Consider the following 16,933-nt stretch of genomic DNA (forward strand, 5'->3'; position numbering starts at 1 on the left):
CGGAGTGCTGGCATTTGAACAGTTAGTGACCACCACGGTGGAGACAAAGACAGCTAGCTACCTTTGCATTTATGCACCAATTGGTGCAATGGTAGAACGTCGAGCTCACCGAGCTCAAAACCATAGGGTCGATTCCAGTTGGGATGTATATAAAATTTAATTCTTCTCAATTTACCACTCTTTTGTACAGGTTGTCCTCTGAAGAGCGTCCCCCATTTCATAACGGTTTCCATTACATTCTGTTACACTTTCCTTGGGGATTCCCAGCTCTTGGAACACATTCTGTGTTAATGTAACAAAATTATGTGGATAATCCCAAATTTCAAGAAAATGGAGAAAAAAAAGTATCCTAAAAACTCCCTCAAAATCTAAAAGAAATTGATCCCTACTTAACACAGAGCCAAGAAAATCAGACGTTCCCTTCTCACTTTGGAATGCTTTATTCCACGAACACATTCTTGGATAACATCATTTGGGTAAGACAGCAATGCTGCTAAAAGCCTACAGCAGTTTCATTACTCAACACACAGATCTGAACAGACCGTGTAGAGAGCTTGGCTAAATTAAATGTTAATGCGCACATCACCTTATCTACCTGGGGAGAACACCGTCGAAAAGCGTGACTTGCTAACTCGCAGATGACCTGGAGGGCAGAGGGGCATCAGTCTTCGGCACCGGAGGTCTCCAGGATGACGTCAAAGGCAAAGGGCAGGAACATGTAGCCTTCCCCCTTGTAGAACTTGCTTTGAAACTCCACCCTGGGCGAGAGCAAGATGGGAGAGGTCGGATTAAAAGCTAGACCGGTAGATCTCAACCCCAAATGTTTAGGCGGCCCCTCTGGATCGGGGGAAGCGATGGGGGATCTGGCGGGGGGCGGGGGCGGTATTCAACGACTGCAAGGACGCAAGGGTAAATAAAAGAAACTAAATGTGTGCAAACCAACTTTGCAGCCTTGAAACAGAATAATCAACCCTACTAACTCATCAATGAAAAAAATGTTTTAGTTCTCCAATTTGACCGACGATCTAACGCTTCAGGGACCCCAAGAAGGCCTTCAGGGACCCAACCACTGAGCTAGACCATGGAGTTTTAAAGCAAGATTTCTAGGAATCTGGTTTTGCCAATGATGGACCTTAGGACTTGAATGCAAACATTCAAATGAGATTAGCCTGGTTGGATGGAATAACAAAAAAAAAAAAAAGAAGACGTCCAATTAAGCCCAACCCAACAAAGGACCCTAGAAGTACATCGATGCCTTAAACACCCTCGATCAAACAAACCACTATACTGGGCATCAACTATTTTGAGCTACGTCGTCAAGGCTGGCTAGCTCCGGCTGTGCTGCAGCACTGCAAGGCCGCCAGAAAGCGTAGAGTCATCTTGTCTCATTTGCACGCGCTCTACTGCAAAAATATTTTGTCCAAATATAGTCTCGTGCACGTGCAAGTAGCGCTGACAGTATTCGAGTACTGCAGAAGCGACGCTAGCCTTTTAGAAATACCGTAGTACCCCGGCGTTTTACGGCAATAGCTGTTAGTGACGCTTCCTGGCAAAAATGCTCATGTACGAACACAAAACCCTCTACAGCAGAGGCACTGCTCTCCCTCTCCCCATCATTACTTACACATACACGTCAGGTGCAACCTCAACGGGACTTCAATTAAGGCGAAAGTTTTACTTATCCCATTGAGCAAAAAAGCGGCGTATATATAGCCATAAAAATATGATTGAGCGGCATGCGCCGGTCAATCGTATGCTCAAGGACGAGGCTGTCTTTGGTGTCGTCCTAGACCTCATTGATGTAATCGACATCGACAGCAGAGTCTACATCTAAGGCGGCTTCCGCAGGCAAATGTGGCCGCCCATGCAAATACGCCACAGCCTCCTCAAATGTCCTCCTCTAGACATCGTCCTCTAGGCATCGTTCGATGTCGTCCTAGGGGTTGTCCTAGAAGTCGTTCTTGACGTCATCCTAGATGCTGTACTTGGCGTCGAACTCCAGGACATTGTCTTAAACTTTAATGTGTAGAAACATCACTTGAAAACATTTCTCCCGTGTGACTATAACGCTTTCGCCTTTTTACACGTAAACAGTCCCGAGGATTCTCCTGCAATTTTTTTAAGCTTATTGCGAGACAACAGCTTTGTGTTCAGTTACTTCGCCGTCCTGTAGTACCCCGCGAGCGCACAAAACGTCACCGTACTTGGGGCCATGTAAACAAACTCGGACGTGATGAAATCCGGACAGTCTTGATATCGCAAAGGCTTGCCTGTACCGTCGGTATGTTAGAAACATCTCTTTGAATTCGGCAAGTTTATGAACCTTCAACAAAGTGGGAACTGCAAACAGGAGAGTTCCTGGTTGGTTGCCAAGGGGTTCCGTCGGTTCTGTCGCCGTAAGGCTTGAATCCATTTTGCACGTTTTAATTGTTATGCCAGTGACCAATATTTTCTTTTAAGTTTTAACTTTTAACATTTCAAGACGTGAATGTGTATAGCGCACGCCTGAATAATAGAAAGCTTTATTCAGTTATTCTTGAGTACTGGGCACGGCATGACTACGTCACACAAGCTCACTAGCAGAATTACTGTCTTGAACATCCCAGCGTCGTGTTGAGTACTTTCTGAAACAGGGGCTTTTGAAAGCGGGGCAAAAGGGCGTGGTGTTTGACATCGGGTGCTTTCGTGCATTACTCGCAAAAGGCTGCTAGAGCCCTACAAAATCTTGCATTTGAACCATTTTTGTTACTATTTGTGCAACTAAACAGCTGTGCAGTGGTGAGGTATGACAACTATAAAGCTAAGCTGTGAAAAAAGCAGAAAGTGTAAAGCCGAACCAGCACTGTCCGAGCAACTGAGCAGACGAGACAGGCCCCAAAAAATGGTGCCTTTCCCTTTCCTCCCCTCTCTCAGAGTCGGTGTGCATGCACCCAACGATCTCTGGAAAAGGTCCACTGACATCTGACCATTTTGTTCTAAATGCTTTTCATTTCTTTTTTTTTTTTTTTTTTTTTTTTTGTTCCAAAGTGTGTGAAAGCACATCTTCCGGCACAAGCTCTTCATGACAGTGCTACATACAATTTTTGGTGTCGGCCATTTTTTTCTTTCAGAGAGTGTGTCCGGCGAGCATCGGGTACTACAGTTGAACCTCAATTTAACGAAACCCGATTTTACGAGTTTCCTGATTTAACGAACAAATTCGGATTCCCCGCGCAGCCTATCCCGAAGAATGTCTTTCTCGACTTTACGAAGTTCCCGATTTAACGAAATAATTAGGGGGTCCCGGTGACTTCGCTAAATCGAGGTTCAACTGTACAAAAACCCCAAGTATAGAGCTGGTTCTTAACGTTGTGGCGTAGCTCAGTGGAAACGCCCCCACTTCACACGCAACGACCCCAGGTTCGATTCCCACAGGTGGCGGGCAATCTTTTAGGGGCGCAGCTTCTTAGGGTCTAGCCTTGTCCGGCGTCCGTGCTCACATCAATCTTGCTGGTGCTCAAGCTCGTGCTCATGTAAAGCAAAAAAAAAAAAAAAAAAAAAGATGAAAAAAAAAAAAAAAAAGTGAAAGCCGTTTACAACTTCCTGTAACGCCGAATCGGAGCGCAGCTCTTGAGGAGGAGGAGGGAAGGGTACTGAGGTTGCATGCAACGCGTGGTTATGCCGACGCCAACGGCGACGCCGCTCAAGCTGGAAACGGGCACCTAAGAGCGGCGCTCTAAAAAATGTTTGCGCAGTCGACAGGATTCGAACCTGTGCGGGGAGACCCCAATGGATTTTTAGTCCATCGCTTTAACCACTCGACCACGACTGTGGGACCAATAGGGGGCTCTGAGATGTGGTAGTAACTCAAGGGCTGGGGATGTCATGGATGAAACATTCCATGTAGCCGCTTAACGTCTATACAGGAGAGGGTGTTGCGGTCAAATGCGTATATAATCGCGTTAAACTTTGCATGCCGCTCAACGTTTATAGACGAGAGGGCACTGCGGTCAAATGCTCAAATGCGTATATAACCATGTTCTATACCACACATTCTCTTTCCGACATGGATGAAAACGAACGAAAGGCTCGGCATGCTGCGGCTCGGCGTCTGCGCAGACAAGCACCACCAGAGCTTCGCCCCCATCAACATCATTCACCACGTGGAAATGCGGTCATTTTTTCAAAGATTGGGCAACATCGACGACAGAAGCCCTACATTGCCAACTGCAACATCAACAACTACTACAGCATTGACAACTACATCAACAACGGATGCCATTTCCAGTAGTGGGTCGTCGTCGTCCCACTACTGGAATGATGTACTGGAATGATGATCTCGGACGACCGGGTCGTCGTCGTCCGAGATACCGCCGCGTGCCACAACCACGAAATCGCTTGGCGGTCCCATCTGGAGAGTGCAACACACTCACCAGTGCAGACGGAGGGCGTGGAGGAAGGCCGAGAGTCCCTCCATGACCAGCAGGACGGCCACAGTGAGGCAGGCCCAGGCGGCAAAGGTCAGGTAGAGGAACAGGCCCCCGGCCAGGCTGTCCATTTGCAGGCCAAAACGCAGCACCATGTTCCACAGCACTTCGGACAGCTCTGCACGGGGAACCGACAGACGTCATTTGGGAACAAGGGACGGTGTTCGAAAACAGATGGTGTTTGGGACCAGACTGATACTGCATTGCACCCTTTAGCAACAAAAAGTAAAAAGTATGCTTACCATGGCAGATCCCAGGCCGTGAAATTAGGCACAATATATGAAACCATTTTCTTGCAAGATTTTGATTAGATAGAGGAACATTGCATCCTGACCATAAGCAATTGCCAGCTGGACATTACGTCTAGGCTCCACTGTGTGCAACTGAGCTGGATGTTACACATAGGCTTAAAGGGGCGGTGCAACGATATTCCATTGGAATGAAAAATTTACACGAGCTTACTGGCACTAGTGGGACTCAAGGATAGTCGCACGTGATGCCACTGGCAAAGAAACTCCTTTGTTGCGGTGTAATTTCAAGGACAAAAGTGATCATTTTCATTCAATCTTTCCTTCGCGAAATTCGATAACGTAACGTGGGGATCGCAGTACACCCCAATGACGATATTTTAATGCAGTTCATAGATTGGACCCGCACATTGCGTGGGCACTCGATTTGGGCTCGTGATAATTACTAGCCCGAGAAGCATTTGGGTAGTGGCCAGTGTCCAATCGTGTAATGTGCTTTGCCAATCCCAGCGCGTGGCTATGATCAACGTTGGCGGCTATAATAGACTCCAGATCACATGGCCGCTTGTTCTGGCTGCGAGTTCAGGGGGCGAACGTTGCTCGTTTCACTTTCATTTTTTTTTCTGGGACTTTTATTGTGTGGGGTGAAAAACGAACGAGTGTTTCATAGGTCATTAACGTCAGGGATCCGTTCTAAGCGGTATATGCGCAAAGTACTAAAATTGTTGCATCGCCCCGTTAACCGAGCACAACTGTGGTGGACATTACACCTGGGCAGGGGATTTGTGTCCGAGCAGGCTAGCACACACCAGCTCAGAGCACATGGAGTGAAAGTTCACGCTTCAGAACCGAGGGATCCTGGGTTGAATTCCCACCCCTGCCTGTTTCGATCTGAACGAGAATTGTACTGGCATGCGGTCGTGTATCGCTACTGCGTGGTGCACATTAAAGACCTTAGGCTAGCGGCTGTACAGCACTAGATAAATTTCTCTTGTACAGCTGAGACAGCAGACGGTCATTAAGGCTGACCAACTTCTGGCCGTATTATTTATTATTACACTTAGGCCTAACTGCGGACAAACATTGGGTGGACATTACAACTAAGCCGGACTGTGCACCTAGGCCTAACCATGGATAGTCATACCAGATGTTATATCTACAGGCCCAACCCAACGTCTGTTCACAACTTTCGGCGATAGTGAAACCGCGGTGCGAGAATCGTGCTCCCTAGCTCCTGAATGATCGGCCTCAGAGTGAAGGTGCTTACACCTTCCTGTCATGGAAGTACGAGGTAAGGATCTGATATTGCTCGTACCATATATATACTGCTGTTTAACGGTGATCATCCAAATAACACCTATTTTGATAAGAATTAGTGCACCCCCTATAGACCGACACGCTGTTTACAAACAAGCCCACGTTTGCCCACGCCAGGTGTGGGCACTGCACGTGCACAGAAACCGAATTCGCGTGAAACATCTGCGCATGCGCAGTGCCGTCGACAGCGCCACAGCAGCTGCGTGACGTCAGGGCTGCGTGTTGGTCTGAAGGCAGTGAAAGTTGCAAATACTCAATGTTGCACATAGGCCTAACTGAGAGTCCATACTGGACATTGCGTCTACAGGGTGCGGTCGTAGGGTTTGCCTTGCAAAACTCGAATTCCAAACATACATGTACCCGAAATTGGGCATGCCACCATAGTTCCACAAGAAGCTCTATGTCTATTTTTTTAGAGCTCAAACTCAAAGTAATAAAATAATAATAAAGCGAAATTGGAGGCCATGTATTTCATAGGTCCTATAAAAGCCTGTTTGTCATCTGCACGCTGGTTTATTAGCTCGCTCCCGGGTGGCTTCTTGGACACCAAAATGCCAAGAACCAATAGAAGAGGCTGGCGATGAGCGCAATAATTGCAATTAATACTTTTAACAAAATATATGAACCATTTGAGAGCAAGCTCACAAACCCGATAAACAACCAGAATAGGGCACAGGAAATGCGCGGCCGCCGTTGTTGATCTATTTCTAATATCTGACCACCTCCGATTGAGCTATAAAAAGAGTAGACATAAAACTTCTCACGAAGCTATGTTCGCGTGCCCGATTTCAGGTACTACGCACGTTCAGAATTGGAATTTTTCAAGTCGTGCCAAATGCAAATGTGTTCGACCTTATGGCTGCACCCCGTAGGTGTAACCGCTCGCACCCATTCCGGGCGTTACGTCCAGACCCAATTGCGTAGGAAACCGCGTCAGACGATGCGAGACTGCGAGGTGCCGTCAGCAGACTGTGCACTCACGTGCGTGTGCCAGGCTGAGGGCCCAGAGCCGCAGGTAAGATGCCGTGTGGGACACGGAGCCCAGGCAGTACTCAATGGTGTGGATCGTCTGGTTGATGAAGGTGTCCCCAAAGTCGAACTCCCCGTCTCCCCCGTCGTGGCCCCCATGGCCTCCGGCCGGCTTCACCACCTCCGCCACGGGCACAGAGTTGGCGGCCCCGTCCTCCGCATCCTTGAGCGCCGCCGCCCCAGAAGAAGCGATGCCGCCCGCATTGCTGGCGCCCGTGGCGCTGCGGCCCCGGCCGCTCTTGAGGTGGCGGTGGCGGAGCAGCAGCGGCTTGGCTAGCAGGATCCAGGGGATGCAGATGACTGCCAGCACCACCAGGAAACACTGGAGCCCTTGCTGCGAGCGGGCCAAGCAAAACAAAGCCCCGGGGATAAAGTCAGAAAACGGAGAATGCGCAATGCGATCTAAGAGGGGTCCCCGACATATTGGTGGGTGGGAACCGCCAGTGCATCAGTGATGAGACTGGGAGGAGTTGTTTGTTTATCATTCGAGACTGATTAACATTCCTCAAGATCAGAAAGTTTCAGCCTCTCCGAGCTAGACAAAAAGAGTTAATGGATGAGGACGGGGTAGTAAGCAATTTAGGTTCTTCAATAGTGACCGTTTCCTATACTTTTATTTTTCCTTCCATTCTTATTTACCTTTGCATTAATAAACTGAGTAATCAACTTTTTTTTCTGAGTGTTTTGAATAGCAAACTACTTAGCATTTGCTTTGAGCGTGACAATGACTAGTGGGCATTTTGAGGCGTTGAATTATTATAACTGAGTGTCTATTTGGCAAAGAGGGCTTTTGCAATCTCTCTTCAAAGAAATATTTACCGTATTTTCCAGACTATAGTCCGCACCCAGTGTATAGTCCGCAGAGGCAAATTTGGGGTCAAAAATGAAAGTATTTGCTTAGATAGTCCGCACCCGCTGCATAGTCCGCACCCAGTGCATAGTCCGCACCTGGTGCTTAGTCGACACGCAATTCCTCTCATATGCGGCACACCTTGACATATGTATGTTTTCTTAGCTCACAAAAAAAGCCTATAATATACATAAATTATCAATAACATACTCTTTTATTCACAAAATCCTTCCCGTCTCGTCATAATCAACGATATTGAAAAACGTAATTCCTGTATAGTTTGCACGCGTAGATAGTCCGCACAGCCAGAAATTTCAACTTTTAAACATGTATAGTCCGCGGACTATAGCCCGGAAAATACGGTAAGTCTCTTTTGTACCTACAAGAACTGGTGAAGTTTTATTCGGGACTTTACAGAAATATGTCTGTCGATTCGTCTTACTAAAAGTGAAAACTCAAAATCCAGCTTGCTAAAAGTATGCAGCCCAGCCATAATAATATAACCACTGCCAAGGTGAGCGATGAGATTGCTTTTTTATACTACACATATCCTGCACTTGGCTACCTGAGTCTTGAGACACATTCCCTTTTGACTATTTGCTAGAGAAAACATAAGGACATAAAAAGAAAACAAAACAAAAAAAAGACTAGCAGACACAAAAGTGAGACTCCTCTTGCAAATCCTTGGTCGAAATACGCCCTTATTCTAATTAGACCTGTTTCAAACCTAGATTTCAATATGTTGATAAGCCCATGATCACTTCATAAACTGGATTATCTTCCTCCTTCCCATGGGTAAAAACCCCCTGTATCATCATAAGAGTTTTTGATGGCTCATCTAGTGTCACAAGTTGTTTTGTTTACTCCGAGAAAGAAGGGCACCTTTGGTCAGATCCGAGGAGCTTGAGTTCATGCTTTATTATACATCCCGAGGTAATAATAAACGGTTATACGTAATTTCTTTCCGAAAAGGTGTAATATTCAATTGCGAAATCTTCATTTAAAGTTTATCACAAACCGAAACTTTGCTTGTGGCGAGCAACATTGCTCCTGTGTCGTCACGTACATACTCAGACTGCATCGTACAAATCGCGACGTCACATACCAGGCAGCCGGCTGCAGCTCGGCGCTAGGGCGAAAGTGTTGTCTGCCATGATTGGCAGCCTGCTACACCCGCCAATGCCTGCACTACCTCAGCAGCAGCTTGTCTTCTAGCGCAGAAAAAGACGTTTTCCCAAGAGCTTGTTTTGGAAACATTACCACAGTATCCAGAGAGATGCCGCAAAGACGACCGTCCTTCCCAGTCAGTAATGTTCGCTTATCTCACGTTGCGGTTAAGCAACACTGTTTTTGCCGATGTCATCATTGGCCAAGGTACTGCAATTACCAGAAGTAGTCTACCTTTCTGCATAAAAAAGAAAGGCAAATCATGTCAAAAGTAGGATTAGGTTACCATCTTTCGGGGGTGGGGCATTCCTCTGGATATTACGGTAATGTCCATACTTTTGTTGACGTATGTGCTAGCCGGAGTAAACCTTTAATTGTTAATGATCTCGGATTTTGAACCATTTTTTGGAAAGAAGGGCAGCTCCGCACCTGTCCGCTGTAGAACTGAGCCTGGTAGCAGGGCTCCTTGGGGTACGAGAACAGGAACATGTTGATGAGGGTGATGAGCAGGCTCGGGGCGCAGAAGGTGCCCTTGCCGAAGTTGATGGTCCACTTGGCAAAGATGATCACCACCAGGTACCCGAAGATGGCACACAGGAATATGAGCTGCGGGATGAACTCGCAGAAGATGTTCACAGAGTTGTGGAAGAACCTGCAGTGGGGCGAGAGGCCTTTCAGCTCCTCTCCAGTTTCCAGGATTTCTTTGAGCGAAGCAGGTGCAAGAGGTACCAACACCCTGCTTGAAGTTAATGAGGCCAGTACTACTGTACGGAAATAAGCATTCAAACCTGTTTTAACAGAAGCTTCTTTGTTCCCTCCTTTCCTAAAAATAGAGCAAGAATGCGACATAACAAACTTCGTTAAACCAAAGTTAATCATACAGTCGAAAACCTTTATAACGAACGCCTGTATACTATGAAAACGCCCATTTAACGAAGTAAAATAATGTCCCAGTCAATCACCTATTTGTTCAGTAAATTTTTCGGACTACTACAACAAATCTCTATTTCACAAATACTATATCTGTTTAATGAAGCAATTCTGCGGCCCCGGGAAGCAAAAATGACCGGCATTACAAATTTTCTAGGCAAAAACCAATTGATTTCATGTAAATTGTCACTCTCAAGTGATGCATGTAGAGAAAGAAAAGGCGTATTTATTTGCATAACGAACGCACCCCCAACAACGGGCATCAATATTTGAACATTGTTTTCTCTCACGTAATAAACGCTCCTCCGATTTTCGGCTCCGGAAGTCTCGAACTGCGTCCAAAGTTCTTAGCTAACTACCAAGCACACCAAGTCAATTTTTGTTTTTTGCCACCAAGCGGCCAGGCCAAGCCAAGTCAGGTCAAGTCAAGTCAAGCCAAGCCAAGCCACTCTCGCAATGGCTGCAAGTGCGTAGTTGAGGAAGTGATCAACCGTGAAAGCGAGCAGTGCGCACACCTAACGAAGCTGGGGTCAAGGAATTGCCCAGCCCCGGACGTGCACCGCCCATCGGATGCACTGATGTCATGGATGGATGGGTGGTAATGGCTATACCCTTTGTAACGGGCGGCAGCTAGCGCCACTTAGCCTCCCATTTCGTCATCCCTTTTATTTTAAAATTTGTATAAAATTTGTTTTAACACAACCCCCCCCCCCTTTTAAAGCGTTTCCATCGCTTATTTTTATCTGTATTTTTACCCCTCCCTAGATCTTTTCCATCAATTTTCCAATCTCCCCTTGTTTACCGCAACTCTTTCCCTATCCATTCATCCATCCATATCTGCAAAATCCAGTGCCCTCATAAAATCCGTAGTCATTCCCCCCAAGAGGGTAAGACTAAGTCCCGTGCACCTTAAAATTACATGTTCTATAATTTCCCATTCGCAGTTGCATATGTCGCATGTAGTGTATTTCTTGGTATTTAGTTTTATATGTTTTCGTTCTTAGCACCCCTGTTCTAGCTTCAAACAGCAATGAACTCCCCAATGAATTATCATAGAACTGTTCCTTCTTTATTTCTTGTTTTTGTGCCCTGTATATTTTTTGAAGCTGATTTTCCTTGCATTCTCTCGCCCCACAATTTCCTCTCTATTTCCTTTACTCCGTTTTCTACTAATATGCTCCGATTGGTCCCATCTCGTTGAATTTATTTAGATCTCAGCTTGCGGGTTCGGCTTGTCCGCTTAGTGTTTAGACTTTTCATATATATACACTCTTACACTTTCGCTGCCCACCGTGTATCCTCAATTTCAGCCAGTCTTTGTTAAAATTTTACTTTATTAATCGCTTTTCTACAATCGAAAGATGCCCAACCGATATCCCCCTGTGCTCCCTTAATTTGGTGTATTTCCATGTGCCCCAATGCCAATTTACCCACACTCCTTTGCTGTATCTCTAAACCTGCCTGGATTGCTGACCTCATACACAATAGTGCATGCCCAAATGACAGTCCTGGCTAGGGTTGTGCGAATATTTGGAATTTCGAATAGTAGTTCCGAATAATACACTATTCGATATTCGCTTCGAGAAGAACTCCACTATTCGCCTTTTTCGAAGTGTTGATTGCGGTGGGTTAGCCCCGTTGAGTGCGCTTCTTTCTGAACAGCGGTGCGCTGCGGAGAAGCAATAGCCGCGGAAGCAAGCTCCGCGGGTGTTGCTTCTCCGCATTACATCGGTGCTCGGTAAGAAGCGCACTCAACGGAGTAACCCGCCGCGATAAACATTAGGAAAGTATGAATATAAGCAGTTGCGTGCTTGGATGAAAACCATACATTCAAAGCGGGATGGTGCACGCGTGCCGGCTGTATATAAAAAAAAATGGAAACTTTGTGGATGTGTATATTGTAAAACAAAACATTTTATTTTCGGGGCCCCTATTTTTCGCGAATCGGTTACAGGGGACATATCGCAGCCACTAAAGATTGTGAATACCAGAGACCTGCATTGAAATTCTTGAAGACTGAAATTTTCGCGTGCCTTTAAGTTTCGTGGATTTTTCAATTCGGGATATTCGCGAAAATTAAGGGCTCGCGAACATTAAGGGTTTTACAGTATCTACATTGTAGTAGAAGTTTTAAAATTAAACTGACTGTTTTGCAAGAGTATGTTGGGCAGAGATGCCCTTACAACCTGCGTGCATCATGCGGGTGTCATTCTTTTTGAACTCGAAATGAAAGAAGAAATATTTAAGATGTGTAAATTCACTCAATTGCGTATAGTTTGCCATTTCCATTGGATTGATTTTATGTCAAGCTTGTTGTTTACTTACCATCCCAAGACATCAGACCTTCTGAGGTCACAGTTCATAAATATAGATTAAACTTGGCTTATAAATGAACAGGTGGAACAACCTTCACAAGTTTCGCTGGGGTTCTGTCTAAGCATTATATTATGGTAATGGAAGGCGTGGAAAAACTATTCAATATTCAATTCGAAAATATTCAGCCAAAATCACCATTCGCTTCGAATTCGCTTCGAACTCAAAATCCACTATTCGCACAAGACTAGTCCTGGCACAATGACTCTTTTCCATACACCCCTAACAACTTCATACCTATTATAGTTCCATAGTGCCCTCTGTTTCATGATAGCCGAATCTCGTTTCCCCTTCTTTATTACATTATCTTCATGTTCTTTTAGATACATTTTTCCCTCACTTAACCATACTCTAAGATATTTGCATTTTTCTATGTGTTTTATCACCGTTTCCTGTATCTGCAGGGGTTCCCCGTTCTCGTCGTTGAAAACTATTATACCCGACTTGTCCCCACTGAATTTTAGGCCTAAATTGTCCCCTTCCCTGCTGCCAATCCTAATCAGTTCCTGTACTGTCTCGTGACTTTCTGATACGAGTACACTGTCGTCTGCATACATTAACCCTGGCAATACTTGATTTACATTAAGTCCTTCCTCCGTGTAAGTCAGGTCAAAACCTAGATTGCACTTCTTGAATTTTTTTTCCATCTCACTGAGGTATATCAACAGACGCCGTCATTTGCGGTCCGCTTTCGAACAGAAATCATCAAAGTGGTAAAGCGCGAAACACATGTACGACGAAACCGTCCGATCCGACGTCCGACCGCGCAATACGACGGTCGGAGGCGAGGGTTTTCAACGCTCTCCAATGCTACGAAAACCCTCTCCCCCCCAAGGTCATTCCGGCAGTCCGCACGTCGGATCGGAAGGTTTTCGTCGTACATGTGTTTCGCGCTTTAGGCCTAAGGACTCGCGTTGCTCTCTGTGCTGAGTGAGCTTCGTAGGATGCTTCTCCTTCGGCGAAAGGCACGCCGAAAGCGCCCTAAAAAGGTTTGCAATTTAAAGAGCATGGTTACTCTGGCATGCCCACGACCAGCCATGGGTGCGCATCCATCAGTGGGGACGTGCCACAGTACCCTGCCGTGCCATATTGGCTGCTAAAATGACATTTGCACAAAGTGTGTAAATGCAAATATTTTACCCCGCGTAATGAACGCACCCTCCAAATATGTGTATATTTTTTGGTAAAAAACTGCATTCGTTATGCGAGTAAATACGAGTCTCTGGCATCGGCGACTGCTGAAACCGCCACAGCGCCATCTCCGCCGTGCCGCACATTCTCGATTTTGAGTCCAAGAACTTGTTAGTGTGCAATCTTGTGTCTAGATGGTGCTACATAACTATGTTGCTATGTCGGAAGCCTGTAGGTAGCAACGTAGTCACCGTAGTCACATAGCACCATCAAGACACAAGGTTGCACGCTAACAAATTATTTAGACCCAAAACCGAGAATGAGCAACAAGGCAGCGGAAACAGCACGACGGAGGAGGCGCTGTAGGCCGTGGCAGAACCGTATATAAAGAGTCTGGTCAATAGGAGGAACGGGCAGGGCCAGGGCATGCACTAGACGCTGATAGAGGGCTTGACACCTCTTGGCCAACCAGAAGCAGAAAATAATCCCCCAGCGGACGTAGCGAGAAACAGTTTGAATAAGTGCGTAGCGTTAAGTGTAGTAACTCTTCATGGTTGAAAGTATGGTGTACGTGAACTTTCGATAATTATGCAAAATGACGGAAGAAACTAATTTGCCACTCAAACTGTATTGCTCAGATGGAAGATTCCTAGCCCTCGACGCCTGGCGCACAGATTGCATTGATCATTCTGCTAGCTGCACACACTTTTTTTTAGCTTCTATATCTTTATAAATCTTCCACCATGATTTTGCATGACTCTGATTGAAACATCACGTGCATCATATTCTCAGTCACCGAGAGTTACTCTGATGCACCTATTGTTTCTCGCGACCACAAACAGAATATTATGCGTGGCCTCTGGTTGGCCATATTCTAATTTGTGAAGATGCCCTGGAACATGCCCAGGTCGCTTTCAGCCAATGCTGCCTCCTCATTTGCCCCCTATACTTCCCAATGAATGGCTAAACTCTCCATGTACAGCTGTGGCCCATGTTTTTTTTTTTTCTGGCTCTTGTTTAGTTTTTGTTTTGCTCGTGACATTGAGTATGTGCCACTAGGCTCCAAAATGAGTTTTTTTTTTGTATTTTTATCGGCACTCCAACTTTTTTTTTTACGCAGTCTTGGCATGTGTTCAACTGAAGCGTCAATCTTCGTCAGGATCCAAAATTTTTTATCTTGCTCAATCAAAGTCCCAAATTGTACCGCCTTGGAGCTATGTATCTGCGGTCTAAAAAATTATCTACGACTACCCGTGATGCCAAAATCTAAGCGAAATCAGTAGAGCCGCACAGAAAGAAATGTGCCCCCCTTTTTGTGCTGGACATGTGTGAAAAAAAGCTGTTGGCTCGGTTGTGCGATTTTCGTTATCCTCGCTATGCTGCACGCTGCACATGCGACGTGCCGAGTGCTTGGCCAATTCTGCCGTGCTGCCGTGCCAGCTCCTACGTTACCTTGTTAGGAGAGGCATGCAGTTGCATGCCTCGCCACAAGATGGTGCCAGAGCGGCGTAGCGAGGACATCTTCCGCAAGACTCAAGAGATGGCGCGCAGGATGCGCGGTTGGGGGGAACATTGCAAGAGAGCGAGGAAGTGCACGCAAATGAGGGACGCAAGTGGAAACGCGCGTGCAGCGCGAAGGTTCACAAGTAAAGGAGTTCCGTTTACGCGACCGTCCCCGAGCTGTCGTGAAAAGCTCGCTGGACCCTGACAAACTAGTGACTATATACGCGATCGAGAGCAGCGCAGCCGCTTTGAGAGCCTCCTCCGAACGACACGTGGCGGTGCAAGCCGCCCCCCAATTTAGCAAAGGCCAAACTTACACATGCAATGAATGCCTTTGCTGCGTGATCGGAGGTCGGTGTCGGTGGTCGGTGTCAATTTATATTTCGATAAGCCAGTTAAGTTTGTTGTGTGGAAGTTTGGACATTGGGAAATTAGTCTGCAGCAAGGAGCACCTGGTGTCTCAACTGCAGATGACAAACTTTGCCAGCGGCAGCACTGGCAGCACAACCGCTAGGCTGTTGTCTTTAAACTGCGTCAAGCAATCGCGAGCACAAAGACATGTGGCAAAACAATTTTCATTTAGAAAAAAAAAAAAAAGATTTGGTAATCAAGCCTAACGAAGCTGTCCGGATTCTACAGCACGAGCTTCCAGATGCTCCGTTTCCCCTTTTCATAAGTCAATTGTCAATGTACAGATCCTCATTTCTGATGTCGCTCGCACTATATTTGGAGCTATAGTCTTTCCCAAAGCACCTCGAATGTCGCACAGATACGTCAATATGCAATAACACAAATTCGGCTTCACCATAATCAATCTTTTGCGCTCAGCTACTACATTGAAGTTGCCTGCACTACTGAGAATTTCGCCAGGGTTGTGGTGGACTTCGTTATAAAGGTGACTGTAGAAAAATTGCAGCGTATTTTCCCATTTTTAGGCTGATTGTAAGTGAGCTCGGCTGATGCTACTTCAGACAAGAGATGTAACGTCCCAGTTTTAACTCCTCTAAGCAGTGCTAAAATGTCCGTTGAAGGTTAGGTGAGAAAACTTTTCGTCGTAATATACCTGTATAGCTGGACATTTGAGCAGTCAATCTCCCAACATTGCACATATGTATCCTTCATTCACTCAAAACGCATTTGAACTCCATTTCACTGAAAAAACACTAATCTTAGTGCTTTTCTTGTTATTGTTTAACCAAACCCATTGATAATGGACAAGCTCGTTCAGTTTATCTCGCTGATTGCAAATATCTGGTCAGCCTTTCAATCAGTAGATCAGTCCTCAAAATAATTAACTCACCTGCCTTTGTTTTCAGGAACCATAAGCAAACATCTACTCAACAGAAAATTATGTTTAACGCATGTTTAGATACTACAAAGTTGGAAGTATTTTTGAGATTTAACCGTAACTACCTAGTGATTTTACAACACACTGGAGGTCAGTGTTCAATGTGGGGTGACCAGGTAATAAAACAATAGATAAAAATTTTCTAGGCTTATAGGGAAGAACCTGCACTCAATGTTGCACGCTCCACATATTAAGTTTCCCAGTGCAAAAAAAGTTATATTTTTATCTGCCCTAGATGTTGAGATATCCTCCTGCAAATCTGCAAGGAGCCCAAAATTTGTGCTTTGAGAAAATGAGGTTTTAGCATAAACTTTAGTGAGAATTCAACCCGCAGACATTATAAATTGACATTACGGCACCAATATTGATGCACAAAATTACGACACTTGGCAAGAAAGCTGTCAGTTTCAAAATCGCTATAATTAAATAAATAAATTTTTGAGGATATTTCTTTTAGTTAGGTTAGCCAATTTAGCGTGCAGTGCAAGCCACTTGAATTCACACTCTGAGCATCATTCCGCCCATCTGGAAGGCCACGTGACATGCTCCAAGCCTAAAATGACTCCGGTGA

The 16,933-nt window shown here is 45.6% G+C and overlaps 1 protein-coding gene and 1 non-coding gene across 4 annotated transcripts in view; both read right to left on the minus strand.

The window, feature by feature from the left end:
* Window positions 1-421: 421 nt before the first annotated feature.
* The window catches only part of LOC8041526 (V-type proton ATPase 116 kDa subunit a1), a 48,229-nt gene continuing 31,717 nt past the window's right edge, over window positions 422-16,933 (minus strand). For all 3 annotated transcript variants that reach the window (XM_029980661.3, XM_029980660.3, XM_029980662.4), the window contains exons 15-18: window positions 9,507-9,729; window positions 7,013-7,394; window positions 4,413-4,584; window positions 422-758 (exon numbers count right to left, since the gene is read on the minus strand). In XM_029980661.3, coding sequence (XP_029836521.2) covers window positions 662-758; window positions 4,413-4,584; window positions 7,013-7,394; window positions 9,507-9,729 — 874 coding nt within the window. In that variant the 3' untranslated portion in view covers window positions 422-661. The remainder of the gene's footprint in view (window positions 759-4,412; window positions 4,585-7,012; window positions 7,395-9,506; window positions 9,730-16,933) is intronic.
* Trnaf-aaa lies at window positions 3,730-3,811 on the minus strand. Its single transcript has one exon. It is a non-coding gene; the product is annotated as a tRNA-Phe (tRNA).

Source organism: Ixodes scapularis, unplaced genomic scaffold, assembly GCF_016920785.2.
Source record: "Ixodes scapularis isolate PalLabHiFi unplaced genomic scaffold, ASM1692078v2 PGA_scaffold0__279_contigs__length_252992795, whole genome shotgun sequence".
Lineage (NCBI taxonomy): Eukaryota > Metazoa > Arthropoda > Arachnida > Ixodida > Ixodidae > Ixodes > Ixodes scapularis.